The sequence below is a fragment of the Colletotrichum navitas genome (genome assembly GCF_030913465.1).
Source record: "Colletotrichum navitas strain CBS 125086 chromosome Unknown LY79scaffold_13, whole genome shotgun sequence".
Taxonomy (NCBI): domain Eukaryota; kingdom Fungi; phylum Ascomycota; class Sordariomycetes; order Glomerellales; family Glomerellaceae; genus Colletotrichum; species Colletotrichum navitas.
The window spans coordinates 609,828-626,519 of NW_026850559.1; the positions used below are offsets into that span (position 1 = coordinate 609,828).

Genomic DNA, 16,692 nt, shown 5'->3' on the forward strand with positions numbered 1-16,692 from the left:
CCTTCAGTAAACAGAAGCAGCACTTACCGTCAACCAAGTGTTACATCTCTCGGCCTTTAGACAGACACATCAGCCTCGCCACCAAGAATATACTTCATGTTCACCAAGCGCTGCCGGCCACGCATCGGAGACCCAAAGTCATATACACACACACACAAAATACAAGATGAACGGCAACAGCACAGCAAGGCCGAGCCCGATGCTCGACTTTAAAGCCACACACCCGGACGTTTTCACACATGGCGCCCGCGGGTCGCCGTTGGCAGGAACAGAACACGAACTTCACAGGAGCATTGTGCGGGACATCATCAAGAAGCGACGGGACCAGAGACGCGCGCGGCTACAACAGCAGCAGCAACGGTGTCGGACGCACAGCAACGACACGACGCCGACGAAACCGACGCCGGCGAGCCGCAGCGTCACGCCTCTGAGGCGGCAGCCGAGCCAGAGCAGCAGCAAGCCTGACAGCCCGCGGTCGTGTACCTCGTCCGACTTCTCGTCCGAGTACTTGTCCGACTTTTCGCCCTGCGTCTCGCCGCTGATGGAGGACCTCATGCTGGAGATCAAGGATGCGATCCAGAGCAGCGGTACGCACCCCGAGCATGGCGCGTCACCTAAGCGGTCCACGTCGGCATTCGACATGGGCGACATATTCGAGCTGATCGAGGAGGCCCAGAGGGAATACGAGAGCCTGAGTGGTGAGTCACCTGCGGCGCAGCGGAGAAACGAACCGCCTCGACAGCCGCGGTGGAGCTGGGAGAGCCCGCTGGACCATTCAACAGCGGAAGAGAGCCACTTGGCTTTGACCAGGTGACACGTCGAAACGTCTGGAAATGACCTCAATCCTTGCTACGCAGCAAAAAGGAGTACGCAAGGAAGCCTGAAGTACGACTTGTACTCTGGCCTTTGAGAAAGGGGATTGGGAATCAGAAAGAGAGCGTCACCAAACCAACCGAATGTCTGAAGAATTGTGCGTTGTGTCAGCATGGAAGAAACTTCATCAATTTGGATTGTACATATTAAAGGGTCTGCACCTTTTTCCTGGTCACCCGACCTTCAACCTCATATAGCCTTTATTGTAATCGAACACCGGCCTGCCGCTTAGCCGATGATGAACTCATGTTTGCGTTTTCGCTCGTGTCAAAGCTGGGCTTGGCCTCGCGTCGCTTCTCCTCCTCAATCTTCTTCAGAAGCTTGTCGGTCTTACCCTTGCCGCTGCCCTTGCCGTGGAACTGGTGACTCATATGCTTGAAGGCCTCCTTTCGGTCGAGGGTCCGACCGTGGTCGTCCACATACTTGAGCTCCACGTTGGGCTTGTAATGCTTCTTAAAGAGCTCGTCGACGACGCGGGATTGCTGTAGTTCGCGGTGGGCGTTGGCCTGTCTGGCGCGCTCCTCCCTGTCCCTGGTAGACATGGCATCCAGTCGACCGCTGTTTCTGTCGCGCTCGCGCTGGGATCTGGCTCGCTCTTCTTGCTCCCGCTCAATGCGTCTCTTCTCTGCCAAGAACTCGGCCTTCTGGCGCTCGCTCATGTTCAGCTCGGCACCGTGAGCATCTTTGAGAATGCCACGTTCTCTCAATAACGCCAGTGTCGAGCCCATGCCTGTGCTGATGGTCTTCTCCTCGTCAACTCCTGTCGCCGCAATATCTGCGGAAGCTTCTCTGGCTCTGTCGTCTGAAGTTTCGTGGTTATCGTCACCCATGTGATGGTCTTCGTCGTCCGACTCGACATCCATAGTCGTGACGGGCTCTACTGACACGGACTTTGGCCTCTTCGGCTTGCGTTCCTCCTCTTCTGGTTTATTCAGATTAGACACAAATTCCGAGATCTCGTCGATTACGACGCCGCCCGTTTGAGCTTCGGTCGGCTCTTCGACTTGCTCTTTGAGTTGCCGGGCGATGTCTTCTGGGCGGGCCCTCTTCCTCTTCTTCAGAGCGTTTTTGCGCTGAATGGCCAAAGACGCTTGCAAGTCCTCGTCATCGACAAAAGTGTCATCCTCCACCTTACGCTTCTTGGCAACAGCTGCGCCATCGTCAAGGTCCATCATGTCGTCGCCGGCTGGCGTTATATCGAGAGGGAAGATGTCATCTTCATCAACAGGTTTCTGCCGGGTTGACTTGGACTTCTTCTTCTTGGGCTTCTTGACCTTGATCTCTGAAATATCAAGGTAATCCGAAGTAGGCGCATCCTCTGGCAAGAGAATTAGCAAAGTTCCCTCTTTGTCAGGTTTGGCTGGATAACACTTACGAATGACATCGAGGTCAATGTTCTGCAGCTTCTTCGACTTCTCGGGCGCGCCTAAGATGTCGCCCAACTCCGCAATCGCACCAGACCCATCAAGAGTGAACTTCTTGCCCTTCTTGCCGTAAATCTCATCGTCGTATTGAGCCAAGATGCCTTGCTCTGTCCCTCCGTCTGCCGCAGCGAATACATCGTATGCTGATTTCTTCTTCTTAATATCCATCCTTTCTTGCAGCTGCTCCTTGGCTTTGAGGTCCATGTTCTCAAGCTCGTCGCCCTCCTCTTCGTTTTGATCGATAGTGGCGTCCTTGAGGGTCAAGATCTGCTCGTCGCCGTCGAGAAAGTTGTCGAGTTCGTGGGCAACCTTCACACCTGCCAAGTCCTTTGACGTGTACTCAACCGCCGCCAGCGCAGCAGCTTCTGCGGCAGCCTGCTCCTCTTCCAGCTTTCTCGCCTTCTCGATGGCCTTTTGTCGCTTCTTCTGGGCCTTTAGCCACGCCTTCGCATCGCCGTCAGCATCCTCTGCCTCGCCCAGGCTCTTGCCCTCGAGGATTGCATGGCGCTGCGCAGCCTCTCTTTCCCTTTTCGCAGCCGCGGCTCGCTCCTCTCGTTTGCGCTTTGCGGCTTCCGCGTCGCGGACCTTTTTATAGTTGTCGTACGCTTGCGCCGAGCGGCTCTCCAGCGTACTCGGCGCATCCTCATCGTCTGAAGCAGAGTTGTCGCGTTGCGGAGCAGCTGGGGCGGCGCCAGGTACCGGCAACGGCTTCATGCCCAGAGAAACGCGAATGCGATTCGTCTCCTCGATGGTTGCGGCGTCCATCTTGGCGTTGTTTCGGGTTACCGGAAGGACTACTATTGGTATAGACGCGGGTTTAGTAGGGAGGCGTATCGATTTGATTTAGGGTTGAAGATGGCGATACGCAGGTTGGAGAGGCAAAAAGGCTGTTGTGCAAACAAGCTTGGAGTCGTCGGTGCAATGGGGATAGCATGCTTCATCATTTCGTGGCCAACCAGAAAAGTTATGCGGCTCATCAGCACTGTGCAAGGGTCGGTCTCCACTGACGGCCAAAGCTTAGCTAAGCGAGGGTGGGTCACCGAATTACTACATATCGCAGCCTTGCGAAAATTCTCTTTTTGGTTTTCTCTTCTTTCTTCAACAAACACGGGTCTGTGCCCAGCGATCCTCTGCTCCCACGGGAGTCAGAGTCGAACGCTGAGGCAGCTCGATCACTCAAGGAGCCATCAAATTTCATGATGTCAATCTTCCGATCGACAGATCCAAGAGAGACCGGTCTTTAGGAAGCCATGTTCGCTGTTGTAGGCTTGAGCGTGGTGGAATATCGTACTGGGGACGTCATATTCCGTACCCTTTTTCCGAGATCGTCGATCTATGAGGTTGGGGAAAACCATGACTTGCCCACATACTTTCGCGGAATCATTTCTCTTCTAGTTTTGGAAGGTTCTGTTGTGTTGAGCGCCCTGAGCAATTCGCAGCTTCCTTTCTGAGCCTCGCCGGCGCGAAGCTATCCGTTATAAATCCAACATTGCGAAGTGATTCCGGGTGAGGGCTGTGGATTCACACTCGCGCTTGCTACGTTTGGCAACCACATCGTGTTAAGATGCGTAGCTTGACGCGTATGATATGAAGTACACCCGTATATTTGCGCAAATAAGCTGGCTGTTCGTGATGCGGCAACAGAGTTATCACGATAAAAACTCATCTCAAGTGGGGAAGATGGGCCACGCATCCTTACGGTTTAACCTGACATGGCATGTGCAAAACCCTCGATAAACGTTTCCACGAGCCATGGAATCCTCCACGGTCTCTCTCTCGGCGCATCCCGTACCCGGCGCTGTCATCTTATGTCTGCCATCCCACGACGCATATTGCTCTTACATCATGGTGCCCACCACTTTCCTGGCTTCGCTTCCAAACAGCATCAAGGTTTGTCGGTTGCGGTGCAGAGCCCCTGTTTTAGGTATCCCCGCCGTTCTGTCAACGATGCCTAGGTACATGTGGGCAATACCTGGTGCGGGGTGCATCCGTGTGATCTGGGGTAGCTACCGGTATTGGAGTCGTCCGGGCCGATATCAACAGGAGACTCCGCCGTACCATCATCCATCACGCACCATACTCCTTGGATTGACGCTACTGCACGGGCGTAAATGAGCAACGACGCTCGGCTTGGACAACTGTGTATTCCGTTTCGTGATGCTGAGATGAAGACATCATATCATCGGCAAGTCCATGCTATTCGTCTACTTCCCGGTAAAATTGAAAGCTACTCAAACGGAATGACGGTGAACGGCAGGAGCCCTGATTCACCCAAAGCCTCCAAGCACTGCTCATGAACGATCACTACAATGCGACCCGTCCCTTGCCCCATATCCAAATTGTACTAGCGTAGGCCAGCTAGACAAACACTGTCCTGTTCTAGCCCGCGTTTAGTCTCCGGCCCTGTTGGACGTGTCTTGGTCATTTGATTAGCTTAAGCCGTAGGCTTGGGAGTGCGGGGAACGCAACAACAAGAAACCCCCAACCTTGAGACGCCCCTCAACACCACCAATAACACCTACAGTTCCTAGCGGATAGGACCGAACGACCAGGTAGTGTGATCTACTGTGCGGACGACATAACACAACCCCTGTCACTAGCCTTGGCCTCTGACGGAGCTGACTTGCCCAAAAGACGACTTGACTGAACCACGGCGGCCAGCACGGCACTGCTTGAGCCGGGGTCAACACCACCCCCTGTCTTCGCGGCATCGCTGATCCTCCCCTGAGCGGCAATCGCCGGCACTGGTGTCCAGCTATTACTGGAAGGAAGACCAATGGTGACGGAGGAGTTCCAACAGGGCAGGCAGAACGAACATCGCAACAGGACTGGAGAATTTGCGGAACCAGTTTGAGCGATTCGACAAGGGTTACACTACGGTTGAGCCGACATAGCCCCAGTTCCAGAGCGTGACGAGGGGCATCTCAGCTCGGTGATACTCTCGCATTCGGGCCTTCGAGGCAAATCATAACAAGTCATCTTGGATAGTCGCCCCATTCTTAGGCCTTTCACGGATATATAAGCCATCATGGTTTACCTTCAGCATTTTATTTACGGAGCACTGGCTTTCAACACCACCGAGCGTCTTACACAGCCCATCATGAAGCTGTTCACCTCCGCCCTTCTGCTCGGCTCGTTTGCCACCCAGACGATCTTGGGCTATCCGGGTGCTCAGATGGTCAAGAGAGATGTTGATTCCTTCATTGCCACTCAGACTCCTATCGCCCTTCAACAGTTGCTCTGCAATATCGGACCGAATGGTTGCCATGCACAGGGCGTGAGCTCCGGCATTGTTATTGCTTCTCCAGACAAGGCAGACCCTCCGTGTAAGTCAACCTTCTCTCTGTGTATCAGATCAACACCAAAAGTCCTGTTTGGGTGTTCATCAAAGGACGTTAGCATTTCAGATCGAAAATCGTTTGCTAACATGTAGCAGACTTTTACACCTGGACCAGAGGTATTTCCCAATAACAAGAAAGTTCTTCCGAGGTTTAGAACAGAAACTAAAGAGAATTAGACGCCGGTCTTGTTTTCAAGGCTGTTGTAGACACCTTCACAAATAGCTACGATTCGAACCTCCAGACCAACATTCAGAACTACATCGCCTCCCAGGCCCGTCTCCAGGGGGTTTCGAACCCTTCAGGAGGCCTTGGCGATGGTCAGGGTCTTGGCGAGCCCAAATTCGAGGTCGACTTGAGGCCGTACACCGGTGATTGGGGTAAGACAGACAGTTATTCTTGAATTCTAGTTTGTTCTGATAGCCTGTTCAGGACGACCTCAAAGAGACGGCCCGGCGTTGCGGGCGATCGCCATTATTGGTTACGCCAAATGGTTGGTGGCCAACGGCTACTCCTCCACGGCTTCATCTGTCTTATGGCCCGTAATCCGCAACGACTTGAACTACGTTGCCCAGTACTGGTAAGAAACTTGACGGATCATGTTGATATGAATCTCTAACAAGCTGCCAGGAACCAGACCGGCTTCGATCTCTGGGAAGAGGTCCGGGGAAGCTCGTTCTTCACTGTCGCTAGCCAGCACCGCGGTACGTACTTTTGAGGCCCGGTGACGCACAAGTCTAATCTTGTATTGTAGCACTTGTGGAGGGCAGTGCACTGGCTCGCTCGTTGGGCCAGTCTTGCAATGCTTGCGATGCTGTTGCACCCCAGGTTCTCTGCTTCTTGGGAAGATTTTGGGACCCTGCCGGTAACTTCATGATCGCCAATAGTGAGTGAACAATCTATATTATATCCCAAAAGAAGCTACGGACAATAACACTTCAACAAGTCAACGGAAACGGAAGATCTGGCCGTGATGCCAACGTCATTCTTGCCTCAATTCACAATTTCGATGCGGCCGCGGCTTGTGACACAGCAACCTTCCAGCCTTGCAGTGACAAGGCTCTAGCCAGCCATAAAGTCGTCGTGGACTCCTTCCGCACGATCTATGCCATCAATAATGGCATTGCGCAATCTGCGGCCATCGCGGTGGGAAGATATCCCGAGGACAGCTACTACGGTGGCAACCCTTGGTATCTGAATACCCTCGCCGCAGCCGAGCAACTCTACGACGCCCTCTATGTCTGGAAGCAACAAGGTTCCATCACCGTCACTCAGACATCCCTTGCTTTCTTCCGCGACCGCCTTGGCTCCGTCGCTCCTGGTACATACTCGTCCAGCTCGTCGACCTACACGTCTCTCATCAACGCTGTGAGCGCCTACGCCGACGGGTTCATGAACATCGTCGCGACTTATGCCCAGACAAACGGCTCGCTCGCGGAGCAGTTTTCGCGCAACAATGGCCAGCCGCTGTCGGCTGACGATCTGACTTGGTCCTACGCCGCGTTCCTTACCGCTGCTCAGCGCCGTGCCAACGTTATCCCGAAGGGCTGGGTGGGTTCGGCGACCTCTGTCCCGGGAACGTGCCAGGCTACCTCCATCGCCGGGTCCTACTCCAGCGCCACAGTGACTTCGTTTCCTGCCAACCAGACGCCCCAGACCGGCTTGCCTACTACTACGCGCGATACCGCGACCCCAACTGCAACTGGCTGCCCCATTGCGAGTTCTGTGCTCGTCACCTTCAATGCTCGCGTCATGACGCAATTCGGGCAGACTATCAAGATTGTTGGTAACATCCCTTCACTTGGGAATTGGAACCCAAGCAACGCTGTTACTTTGAGCGCTTCTGGATACACCTCTGAGAACCCAGTCTGGTCTGTCACCGTTGAGCTGCCGGCCGGCCAGGCCATCCAGTACAAGTATATCAACGTCGCCAGCAACGGTACACCTACTTGGGAGAACGACCCCAACCGTAGCTACACTGTTCCGTCATCTTGTGCCACCTCGGCTACCAGGTCTGATTCTTGGCAAGGCTAGATCTTTCAGAAGGTTCAAAAGGTTTCTAAGACCAATAATATTTACCTTGTTAAGCTTCATTTCGATGGCAGCTTCAGTGGAAATGGGTAAAGCACATATCACGTATTCCCTGCACATATATACTGCACTATTTAGTTGGTTTTATGAACGAATCCTCAAGGCTGCTCAGAAGCTCACTTCTCTAACTCCTTAATGATGGTGTCGACAGTCCATTCCAAAGTGGTCTCCATATCGATGTCGAGTCCCTTGCCGACCTGCGCCTTGATGTTCTTCTCCCTTAGGACTTCTTGGTTCAATTCGCCTTCCACGTTGCCATCCTTAAAGAGCCACGCATGGGATTCTACATAGTTGGGCCAGACAATTCTGTCCACATATCCGGGGGGGTCTTGCCAGAAGCCCTCAAGAGTGACATAACCGTCACGCGCTTCGCGACGTTGGGTCGCCTTGGCACGGCTCACCAGAAGAAACAGCTTGATATCGATAAGCCTCATTGTGGACTCCATCTCCTTGCAGTAGAGCAGGAACCCATCGAATAGACACACGCTGAGCTTGCCTTGGGTGAAGATGGCGTGCCCCGGGTTTCCAGGTTGGAGCCAGGCCTCGACCTTTGCCTTGACGGCCGAGATCTTGGCGTCAGAGACGGGGCATTTGCCGACGGAGTTTTGATCTTCTTTGGAGTCTACGAAGGGCTGGCAGGGCTTCATGTAAGTGGCGGGATGATAAAGAGCATAGATAGTGATGGCAGCGTACCGGGAAAGTTCCATTCTCACGGATGTGAGTGAGGGCTTTCTCCATGTCTGGGATGGAAATTGCTTCCGGGCAGTCCCAATCCACGAGGCCATTTTTCGTCGGCAGCCTGGGGAAGCGGTGAGTGACTATCGTGTATAATCGGATGAGTACACTCACTCAGACTCGGCCTTGTAGAAGTCGTCCTCATGCAATATGAAAGTGTTTGGAAAGATGTCTCTAAGCAGACGAGCCAGTGTAGTCTTTCCGCTGGAAGAGCAGCCGCTTAGCCCGACAACCACAGCGTTCTTATCCGCCATCTTGATAGGTCCCCGGGATGAATACCTAACAAGTGTTTTTGTGAGCGAAGAGGCTCTCCGTTGTTTGGTAACAGGAAGTAGTCCCCATGACACTGCGATGATACCTTTGATAATTACGTTACTTATCCCGTCCGAGGAACGTGCTTCTGGCCAAGACGTGGCAAACGGGAGATAGGCAGAGCCAAGTCCTCATCTGAGATTCTCATACGGTACTTGGCTCAGATCTCACCCAGGTTGATAGCGAACTCCCCCCACCACCTACCCCTCCCTGGTTCAGAGGTCAAATGGTGGAGACGAAGTCCACTAAAGGGACCCCCGGCAACAGCAGTCCAGGAAAGTTTCAGCCACATACACAAGGGTCAAGGCAGGCCAGGCAAGCCCCTAACGTGCGTCATTCGGCCAGGCACAGCGCGGTTCCACTCGCGAGCAAAGAGGCAAGCAAACCCGACATCTTCAAAATCCCACAAACAGGTTAGTTCACCCTAACTTGCCCGAGCTGTCGTATCTCAACGTGTCGCCGTTATACAGCCACCCTCGACTCTCCCTCTCTTATCCTGCCTAAAACCTCCCTAATACTTGAAGAGACACTGCCCGCAATGGCCTCCGAGGCAGTCGTCATTTCGACCTCCATTGTCGCCCTGATGACTGGCTTCATGCTCGGCGTATACTCGATCCGCGGCTACCTCATTTCCCCCGAGCTGCGCGCCGAGGCCCGCGCCAACACGGACGACCCCGTCGAGAGCGATGAGTCCGACATTGACGAGGACGATACCGTCCTTGACCACGCGCCGAATTGGGCCAATGGCGCGGCCGCTGACCGCCGTGACGGCCTGCGCCAGCGCAACACTGCATCATCTGAAAAGACCGCCTCCTCCAAGAAGCCCAACCCAAGTGCCGCGCCGCTCGTCGACTCCAACGAGGAATGCAAGCTTGTACTTGTTGTTCGGACGGATCTGGGCATGACTAAGGGTACATTTATTCTCCGCGCAACTTCCAATTCCCCAAGAAATACCTCTTAGCTAACACACTGTCACTATAGGCAAGATGGCAGCGCAAGCATCCCACGCGACCCTTGCATGCTACAAGTCTCTCTCGCGCGCTGCGGCCAAGGACCCCTCGTCCTCCGCGGCCAATATCCTCAAACGCTGGGAGCGCCTCGGCCAGGCCAAGATCGCGGTGCAGATCAAGGACCAGGACGAGATGCTCGAGCTCATGGGCAAGGCGCGAAGCCTGGGCGTCACCTCCGAGGTCATCGCCGACGCCGGTCGGACGCAGATCGAGGCCGGCAGCCTGACGGTGCTCGGCGTCGGCCCCGCCCCCCGGAGCCTCGTTGACCAGATTACGGGCCATCTGAAGCTGTTGTAGAGATGGAACGGGTGTGGCGTGTTTGCGGTCGGCGTGAGTGTGGATAAAGCATATTGAAACATAGAACTCTATTGGAACATACACGAAAAGGAGCGTAATGGCGTACGGTACATAAAAGTAGGCAATGGACTTGAGTCTGTATTTCTCTTTGCATATTGACATGGATTATGTCCTCAATGATGATAAAAGGACAACGCTGACAAAGTTCCTGGTCGATATTTGTTGGTATAAAACTGTGCTGCAAGCCCATTTGAAGAGAATGTTCAGAGATAAGCCATAACATCACAGGGAGGTAGCAAACAGCTCATAAGCCACCCTTTCCATGCTTTTGGGCCAAGTCCGGGAGTATCAGAAGGACCCTCAGCTTTGGGTATCCATGGTCACTAAGGGTGAAAATGCCTAAACGCCTCTTACATGCAACAAACTCCCCGGTCCACCTTTTAGTCAACTTTTACAGTATATGCCATGCCGCGAATTAGTCCTTGCGCGCGAATCTGGACAGCGCCGGGCCGAGGTCAGCCTCGACCTCCTGGTTCTTCATCTTCTTCTCCTTCTGCTGCTTTTCCCAGATCTCATCAACCTTCATTCTCTTCTCGTCAATGATGTTCTTCTTCCTCTGCTTGCGCAGGTACTTCTTGAGCGCGCCGTTCTTGCCCCTTGCGCGCTTCTTGATCTCTTCCTCGATCGAGAGCGGCTTCGCGTCGAGGTCCCTGTCGGCCTGACGCTGCTTCTCTGACCGCAGGTCGATGTTGCCGATGAAGTTGGGATCCAGGGCAATCATCTCGGGCTGCAGCTTGTTCAAAAGACCCTTGACCTCGGCCTCCTGTCTCTGCTTGGCCGACTCGAAGGGGTTGACCTCGAGAGCGTCGAAGTTGGCCTCTCCAGCGCCGGGGACGATGATGGACGAGAAACCTTCGTCGTGACCCATGCCAAGAACATCCTCAAAGGGACACCATCTCACCCGCTCGATGCGCTTGCCCTCACCACCCCATGCCATGTACGGGCTCTGCACCTTCTGCTGGACGGGCTCGTTCTTGTTAAAGAGGTCCTTCCAGACGCTCGTTTGCGTGCCCCATCCGACGGCCGTAAGACCCGAGTCGGAGATGGCTACCGAGGACGCGGGCTGCCTCGTGAAGTACTGGTTCACCTCCTTGAACATTCTTATGTCCCAGACAGCCATCTTGCAGTCCTGGCCTGTCGAAACCATGTACCGACCTTCCCTGTCAACAGCTAATGACCTCACAGGTCCTCTATGGGCCAGGAGCTTGACAAGGGGGTCAGTCTGGTTCGGTGACCATAGTGTTACTGTGCCGTTCTGGTGTCCGACATGGAAGACGGCGTTCCAGGGGTTCTGGGTCATGGCTGTCGGGGGACCAAGCTTGGTAGGGATCTCGGCGACGATGTTACCAGTCGAAACGTCCTGGTATTTGAGGAAACCAGTCGATGCCTGCGTTTGTTAGAATGACCCAAAATCATGTGCACTATCAGTACTCACCACCGTACCCAAGAGGAAGTGATAGGGGAGGAACTCCATATGCGTGACCTCCATGTGTTTCCTCAAGCAATGGATTTCCACACCGTTGTGATCGTAAATGTAGACATATTTCTTCTGCGCAACGGCGAAGAACTGGTTGTTGTGCAACCACCTCGCATCCCTGATCGTCTCGCCAAGCTGAATCTCACACCCTAGTTTGCCTTCCCTCCAGTCGAACGTCGCAAGATGACCTTTCCGTCCCGCCAGCAGCAATTCTCTGCCGTTGCGGGTGTACTCGCCAACGTATGGGCCTAGCTCCTCCAGCTTCAGCTCGAAGCGCTTTTGCGCCGTTGTGACAGCGACGCCCTCGACGATTTCATCTTGGCGGACCTTGTAGGTCCTCTCAAGTTCCGTTTCGGGTTCGAGGAAGCCGCCCGAGTTCTCGAGCAGGATCTCGGCATCTTTGGCCTTGATGGTCGCGTCGCGGTACTTGTTCTCGAGCCTCGAGAGGTTGGTGCGCAACTTCTTGTCCCGGATCGACTTGACGTTGATGCTCTTGCCACGGCCGTACGATTTGTTCGCCTCCTTTAGCCTCCGGATTTTTTCCCGCTCCTCGCGCGGGATGAGATCGGTGCGCCTCTTCACCTGAACGGCGCCATTGGAGTGTGTGTTTTTTCTGGATATCGTTTGCGTTTCGGGGGTATCAATCTCCATGGTGGGCGGCGCTGTCAGGTTGCTACCTGTCTGTCGTGACTACCGTCCCGAAATATCCTGGCGGAGCAAAAAAAAAGTTGACCGACCTACGAAATTTCACCCAGTTGTTATCGCCTAGAATGGACTGGTTATCGGTAACAGCCATACAATTGGCCACCATGATTTTCTGGTGGGCCCTGCGGGGGGTACGGTCTTAGCGATAAGAGATACGCAGTAGCCCACGCACGAAAAAAAGATTTTGATAGGCAGGACCCCACGATCGCAAAACCGCCGAGAAGAAAAATACAGGGCCAAATCGCGCCAAAGCTCGAGTTACCTCAACACCCCATCCTCGAATCCGACTAACAAGACCTTCGATCAACCTGGCTTCGTTACCATTTCGATTTAAGGCCGGAGGAGACGGGAAACCGCCCGCCGCGACCATGAGTCACTCTCACAGACCGACCACCAAGGTCACTCACAAGCCCTTCAAGTCCAAGCATGCGACCAAGGGTGCGCTGAGGGACGCTGCCAAAGGTTCGCCCCCCCAAAATTTTTACCGCCCATTCTTCAGACGAGTTGGTCAGTTACGGACACAGCATACTGATATCACACCCCTCAATAGGCAGACTTCCCGGCGACGAGCGCGGCCAGCGAAAGACGCCCCACCAGCAAGTCATGTCCAAGTTCGACAGACGAAACCAGGCCAAGCAGCGCCAGATTTCCAAGCGCAAGGAGAGATTGGAGGAGGTTTCGATATTTATTGGAAAGGATGGCGCCCCGCGAATTGTTGCCGTCGTGCCCTTGTGCCAAGATGGCGACGCCGCGGCCGCTGTCAAGCAGCTCAACGACAGCGTGGACATTGAGGCCGAGGTCGAGGAGGTACCATTCCGGGTCTCGGTTGACCGTTTCAAGCAGAAGGTCCAGTACATACCCCTGAAGCGGGATCTGAATGCCGTTCTGGACGCTACACGAGTTGCGGACTTTGTTATCGTCATGCTTTCGGCCGACGTCGAGGTCGACGAGTTGGGCGAGTTGATGCTGCGTGGTCTCGAGAGTCAGGGTTTGTCGACCCTGTTCACCGTCGTTTATGGCCTGGACAAGATCGAGCAGGCCAAACACAAGCAGTCAACACTTGGCTCCCTCAAGTCATACATCACCCACTTTCACCCTGAGCAGGAGAAGCTCTACCAACTGGAGAACAGGCAAGAGTGCGCGAACCTGATGCGTTCAATCTGCAACACGACGCCCAAGGGCGTTAGGTGGCGCGAGGACAGGAGTTGGCTCCTGGCCGAGGACATTAAGTTCCCTGATTCCGGGCTTGGGTCCACGGTCATTACTGGTGTTGTGAGAGGACGAGGCTTGAAGGCCAATCGTCTGATTCAATTGGGCGACTATGGAACGTACCAGGTTGAGAAGATCACAGCGGCCCCGTTGCCCAGGAAGCTGAAAAGGGGCGAGATGGCTGTTGAGGAGACCGAGACCGAGGAGATTCTTGATACCCCTGATGAGGACCAGGACGACCTGGCAGAGCTGGCGCCCGACGCCGCGATGGACGATGATGAAATGGAAGCCGATGGGCCGCCAGAGATCAAGAAGGGTGTGCTTCTCGATGACCACCACTACTTTGATGATAACTACTATGAGGCCGCGGAGGCCAAGACAAGAGTGCCCAAGGGAACCTCCAACTATCAAGCGGCATGGTACCTTGGCGACGACGTGTCAGACTCCGGCTCCGACATGGAGGACTACGAGATGCAGGAAAACTCTGAGGATGATGAAGTCCGTCCCGAAGACGGTATTGAGGGTCAAGCGCCAAAGGAGCCCACCGAGGCGGCGCCTTCAGAATACGCCAAGTCCGAGAAGTTTATCGAACCAGATGAGGAGGAAGATGCCGCCGGCCTGGCAGCCTACCGCGCCAGAAAGTCCGACGAGGTCCAAGACGACAAGGAGTACCCTGATGAGATTGAGCTGCACCCCGGTGTGCTCGCACGTGAGCGCCTGCAAAGATACAGAGGTCTAAAGAGCTTGAGGACGAGTGAGTGGCTCGAGAGCGAAGACCGGGCCTACGAGCCTGAGGAGTGGCGCAAGCTCCTACAGATCCCAGACTACCAGGCGTCCCGGTCCCGTGCCATGCGTGAAGCCCTCGTCGGTGGCGTTGCTCCCGGCACGAGAGTCCACGTCTACCTTAAGGGCGTCCCAGCGTCATTCGAGAAGTCGTACCAGCCCAGCAAGCCAGTCACTCTCTTTTCGCTGCTGCGCCACGAGCAGAAGAAGACGGCCATCAACTACCTCATCAACCTAAGCGCCGACTACCACCGGTCGATCAAGGCCAAGGAGGAGATCATCGTGCAGTGCGGCCCACGCCGCTTCACCATCAACCCCATTTTCTCCCAGTCGGGCAACACGCCCAACAACGTCCACAAGTTCTGCAGATATCTCCATCCCGGTCAATCTGCTGTGGCCACCTTCATGGGTCCTGTCACCTGGGGCGCCGTGCCGGTCCTTTTCTTTAAGCGCTCCACGCCTGTACCGGAAGGTTCCGGGGAGGCCGAGAAGGAGTCTACCCTTGGCCTAACGCTGGTCGGCACGGGCACGGCTCTGCCACCGTCAACCTCCCGCGTCATCGCTAAGCGAGTCGTCCTGACGGGTCACCCGTACCACATCCACAAGAAGATCGTCACCATCCGCTACATGTTCTTCAACCGAGAGGACGTCGAGTGGTTCAAGGCTTTGCCTCTGTGGACCAGGCGTGGCCGCAGCGGCTTCATCAAGGAGCCCCTCGGTACACACGGATACTTCAAAGCCACCTTTGACGCCCGCATCAACCCGCAGGACTCGGTTGGTGTCAGTCTCTACAAGCGCGTGTGGCCGCGCAACGCCATCCCCATTCAGGGGTCTCTTCTCGAGCCTAGTGTCGCTGGCCAGGCCGAGGAGGGTGATGTGATGATGGATTAAACGGATACCAAAAAGCATTGCAAACGATGAGATGGAAACGCCAAAAAAGGAGGAGTTCCGATAGAAGATGAGAGAAAGCACAGATATTAGCAGTAACGTCGGCTATAGATACAGGTCTGATGCCATCCTCCGGAGTTTTAAAAGGGATAAAAATGCCAACTTTTCTTCACTTTTTTTTCCCCTCTCTCTTTTACACGTTGCAGTCGTGACCACGGTCCCGTGGCCCCTCCCGCTCCCACTCCCACTCCGGCTTAAGCCTTGAGGCTGTCCAGGCCCTCCGTCGGCCGCGGGCCGCCTGCCGCCCTGCGGTTCTCCTCGGCGCCGCTCGACTTCCAGGCGCTCAGGATCAGGTTGACGATGTGGTCCACGGCGACGTTCTTCTTGACCTGGGCGAAGACGGTCGGCCCGCCCTCGCGCATCTTGCGGGCGTCCCTCTCCATGACGCCGAGGTCGGCGCCGACGATCTCGGCAAGGTCCGTCTTGTTGACGACCAGCAGGTCACTCTGCGTGATTCCGGGGCCACCCTTGCGCGGGATCTTGTCGCCGCCCGAGACGTCAATGACGTAGATGATGTAGTCGGCGAGCTCGCGCGAGTAGTTGGCGGCCAGGTTGTCGCCGCCGGACTCGATGAGGAGCAGGTCGGCGTCGAATTCGCGATGCAGGTCCTCGAGGGCGGCGAGGTTGGCCGAGATGTCCTCGCGGACGGCGGCGTGTGGGCAGCCGCCCGTCTCGATGGCGCGGATGCGCGGCGCCGGGAGTGCCTTGTGGCGCGTGAGGAACTCAGCGTCCTCGCGTGTGAAGATGTCGTTGGTCACGGCAGCGATGGAGTACTTCTCGCGCAGGGCGAGGCAGAGGGCGAGCATCAGCGCCGTCTTGCCGGAACCAACGGGGCTGATGGTGAGGAGCATGTCAGTCTGTGTTTTCTCTCTTTCTTTCCAACAAAGCCTTCGAGTCTTCGTCTTACAATCGAGATCAAGCAGTTGGACCGGGCCCTCATCCCAGTTGCGATGTGGTGGTGCCGAGACGGGAATATGAGCGGTTTTCAAACCACCCGAGGCAGCTAAAAGCAAGGAAACAACTCACCCCCCGATACCAATGGTAAAAGCGCGGTCACTCCAGTTCCTACCTTCGACAATGGGCATCTCTCGGCCGAGGTAGCTGCCGGGACCGTCGAGGATCTCATGAGAGTGACCGTGCTCCTGGGCGTTGAAGCCACCCTCGTGGGAGTGGGAGTGGCCGTGGGGCCCGTCGTGGGAGTGCTCGTGAGACATGTTGTGCGTGTGTGTAAACGGACCTTTGGCCGCACAGTAAACAGATGGGTCAATGAAGCTGTTTTCGAGTTGCTTCTAGACACTCAGATGTTATAGTTTTAGGTTGCAGCGAAGTGAGCTTGTTAAAACATGGAGGGGTTGCGTCAGAGAGCAGCCCATGGGATCGCGGGGGTTTGATAGCTTATCGACGACGCGATAAGAGGTGGGACGCAGGTC

The 16,692-nt window shown here is 55.2% G+C and overlaps 8 protein-coding genes across 8 annotated transcripts; 4 read left to right on the forward strand and 4 right to left on the reverse strand.

The window, feature by feature from the left end:
* Window positions 1–166: 166 nt before the first annotated feature.
* LY79DRAFT_510170 (uncharacterized protein) lies at window positions 167–814 on the forward strand (the record flags this gene model as incomplete). The annotated part of the gene is made up of 1 exon (XM_060554138.1): window positions 167–814. The coding sequence occupies one exon, from the start codon at window positions 167–169 to the stop codon at window positions 812–814; it is 648 nt and encodes a 215-aa protein (XP_060417086.1).
* Window positions 815–1,073: 259 nt separating this feature from the next.
* On the reverse strand, window positions 1,074–3,062 carry LY79DRAFT_509871 (SART-1 family protein; the record flags this gene model as incomplete). Its single annotated transcript, XM_060554097.1, has 2 exons — window positions 1,074–2,191; window positions 2,249–3,062. 2 exons carry the CDS (start codon window positions 3,060–3,062, stop codon window positions 1,074–1,076), a joined length of 1,932 nt encoding a protein of 643 aa, XP_060417087.1.
* Window positions 3,063–4,960: 1,898 nt separating this feature from the next.
* On the forward strand, window positions 4,961–7,756 carry LY79DRAFT_82683 (family 15 glycosyl hydrolase). The gene is made up of 7 exons (XM_060565143.1): window positions 4,961–5,623; window positions 5,734–5,754; window positions 5,815–6,015; window positions 6,068–6,215; window positions 6,266–6,339; window positions 6,390–6,521; window positions 6,582–7,756. The coding sequence occupies exons 1-7, from the start codon at window positions 5,326–5,328 to the stop codon at window positions 7,667–7,669; spliced, it is 1,962 nt and encodes a 653-aa protein (XP_060417088.1). The 5' UTR covers window positions 4,961–5,325; the 3' UTR covers window positions 7,670–7,756.
* Window positions 7,757–7,842: 86 nt separating this feature from the next.
* On the reverse strand, window positions 7,843–8,715 carry LY79DRAFT_510167 (nicotinamide riboside kinase 1; the record flags this gene model as incomplete). Its single annotated transcript, XM_060554137.1, has 3 exons — window positions 7,843–8,358; window positions 8,420–8,525; window positions 8,576–8,715. 3 exons carry the CDS (start codon window positions 8,713–8,715, stop codon window positions 7,843–7,845), a joined length of 762 nt encoding a protein of 253 aa, XP_060417089.1.
* Window positions 8,716–9,311: 596 nt separating this feature from the next.
* LY79DRAFT_510190 (peptidyl-tRNA hydrolase PTH2) lies at window positions 9,312–10,080 on the forward strand (the record flags this gene model as incomplete). Its single annotated transcript, XM_060554141.1, has 2 exons — window positions 9,312–9,684; window positions 9,755–10,080. The coding sequence occupies 2 exons, from the start codon at window positions 9,312–9,314 to the stop codon at window positions 10,078–10,080; spliced, it is 699 nt and encodes a 232-aa protein (XP_060417090.1).
* A 475-nt stretch (window positions 10,081–10,555) lies between these two features.
* Window positions 10,556–12,268, reverse strand: LY79DRAFT_510098 (BING4CT domain-containing protein; the record flags this gene model as incomplete). Its single annotated transcript, XM_060554124.1, has 2 exons — window positions 10,556–11,527; window positions 11,576–12,268. The coding sequence occupies 2 exons, from the start codon at window positions 12,266–12,268 to the stop codon at window positions 10,556–10,558; spliced, it is 1,665 nt and encodes a 554-aa protein (XP_060417091.1).
* Window positions 12,269–12,519: 251 nt separating this feature from the next.
* LY79DRAFT_627331 (AARP2CN domain-containing protein) lies at window positions 12,520–15,365 on the forward strand. Its single transcript, XM_060562122.1, has 2 exons — window positions 12,520–12,784; window positions 12,873–15,365. The coding sequence occupies exons 1-2, from the start codon at window positions 12,691–12,693 to the stop codon at window positions 15,203–15,205; spliced, it is 2,427 nt and encodes an 808-aa protein (XP_060417092.1). The 5' UTR covers window positions 12,520–12,690; the 3' UTR covers window positions 15,206–15,365.
* Window positions 15,366–16,689, reverse strand: LY79DRAFT_545629 (urease accessory protein UreG). Its single transcript, XM_060557181.1, has 2 exons — window positions 16,289–16,689; window positions 15,366–16,096 (listed from the first exon to the last, which is right to left on the reverse strand). The coding sequence occupies exons 1-2, from the start codon at window positions 16,474–16,476 to the stop codon at window positions 15,457–15,459; spliced, it is 828 nt and encodes a 275-aa protein (XP_060417093.1). The 5' UTR covers window positions 16,477–16,689; the 3' UTR covers window positions 15,366–15,456.
* Window positions 16,690–16,692: the final 3 nt, after the last annotated feature.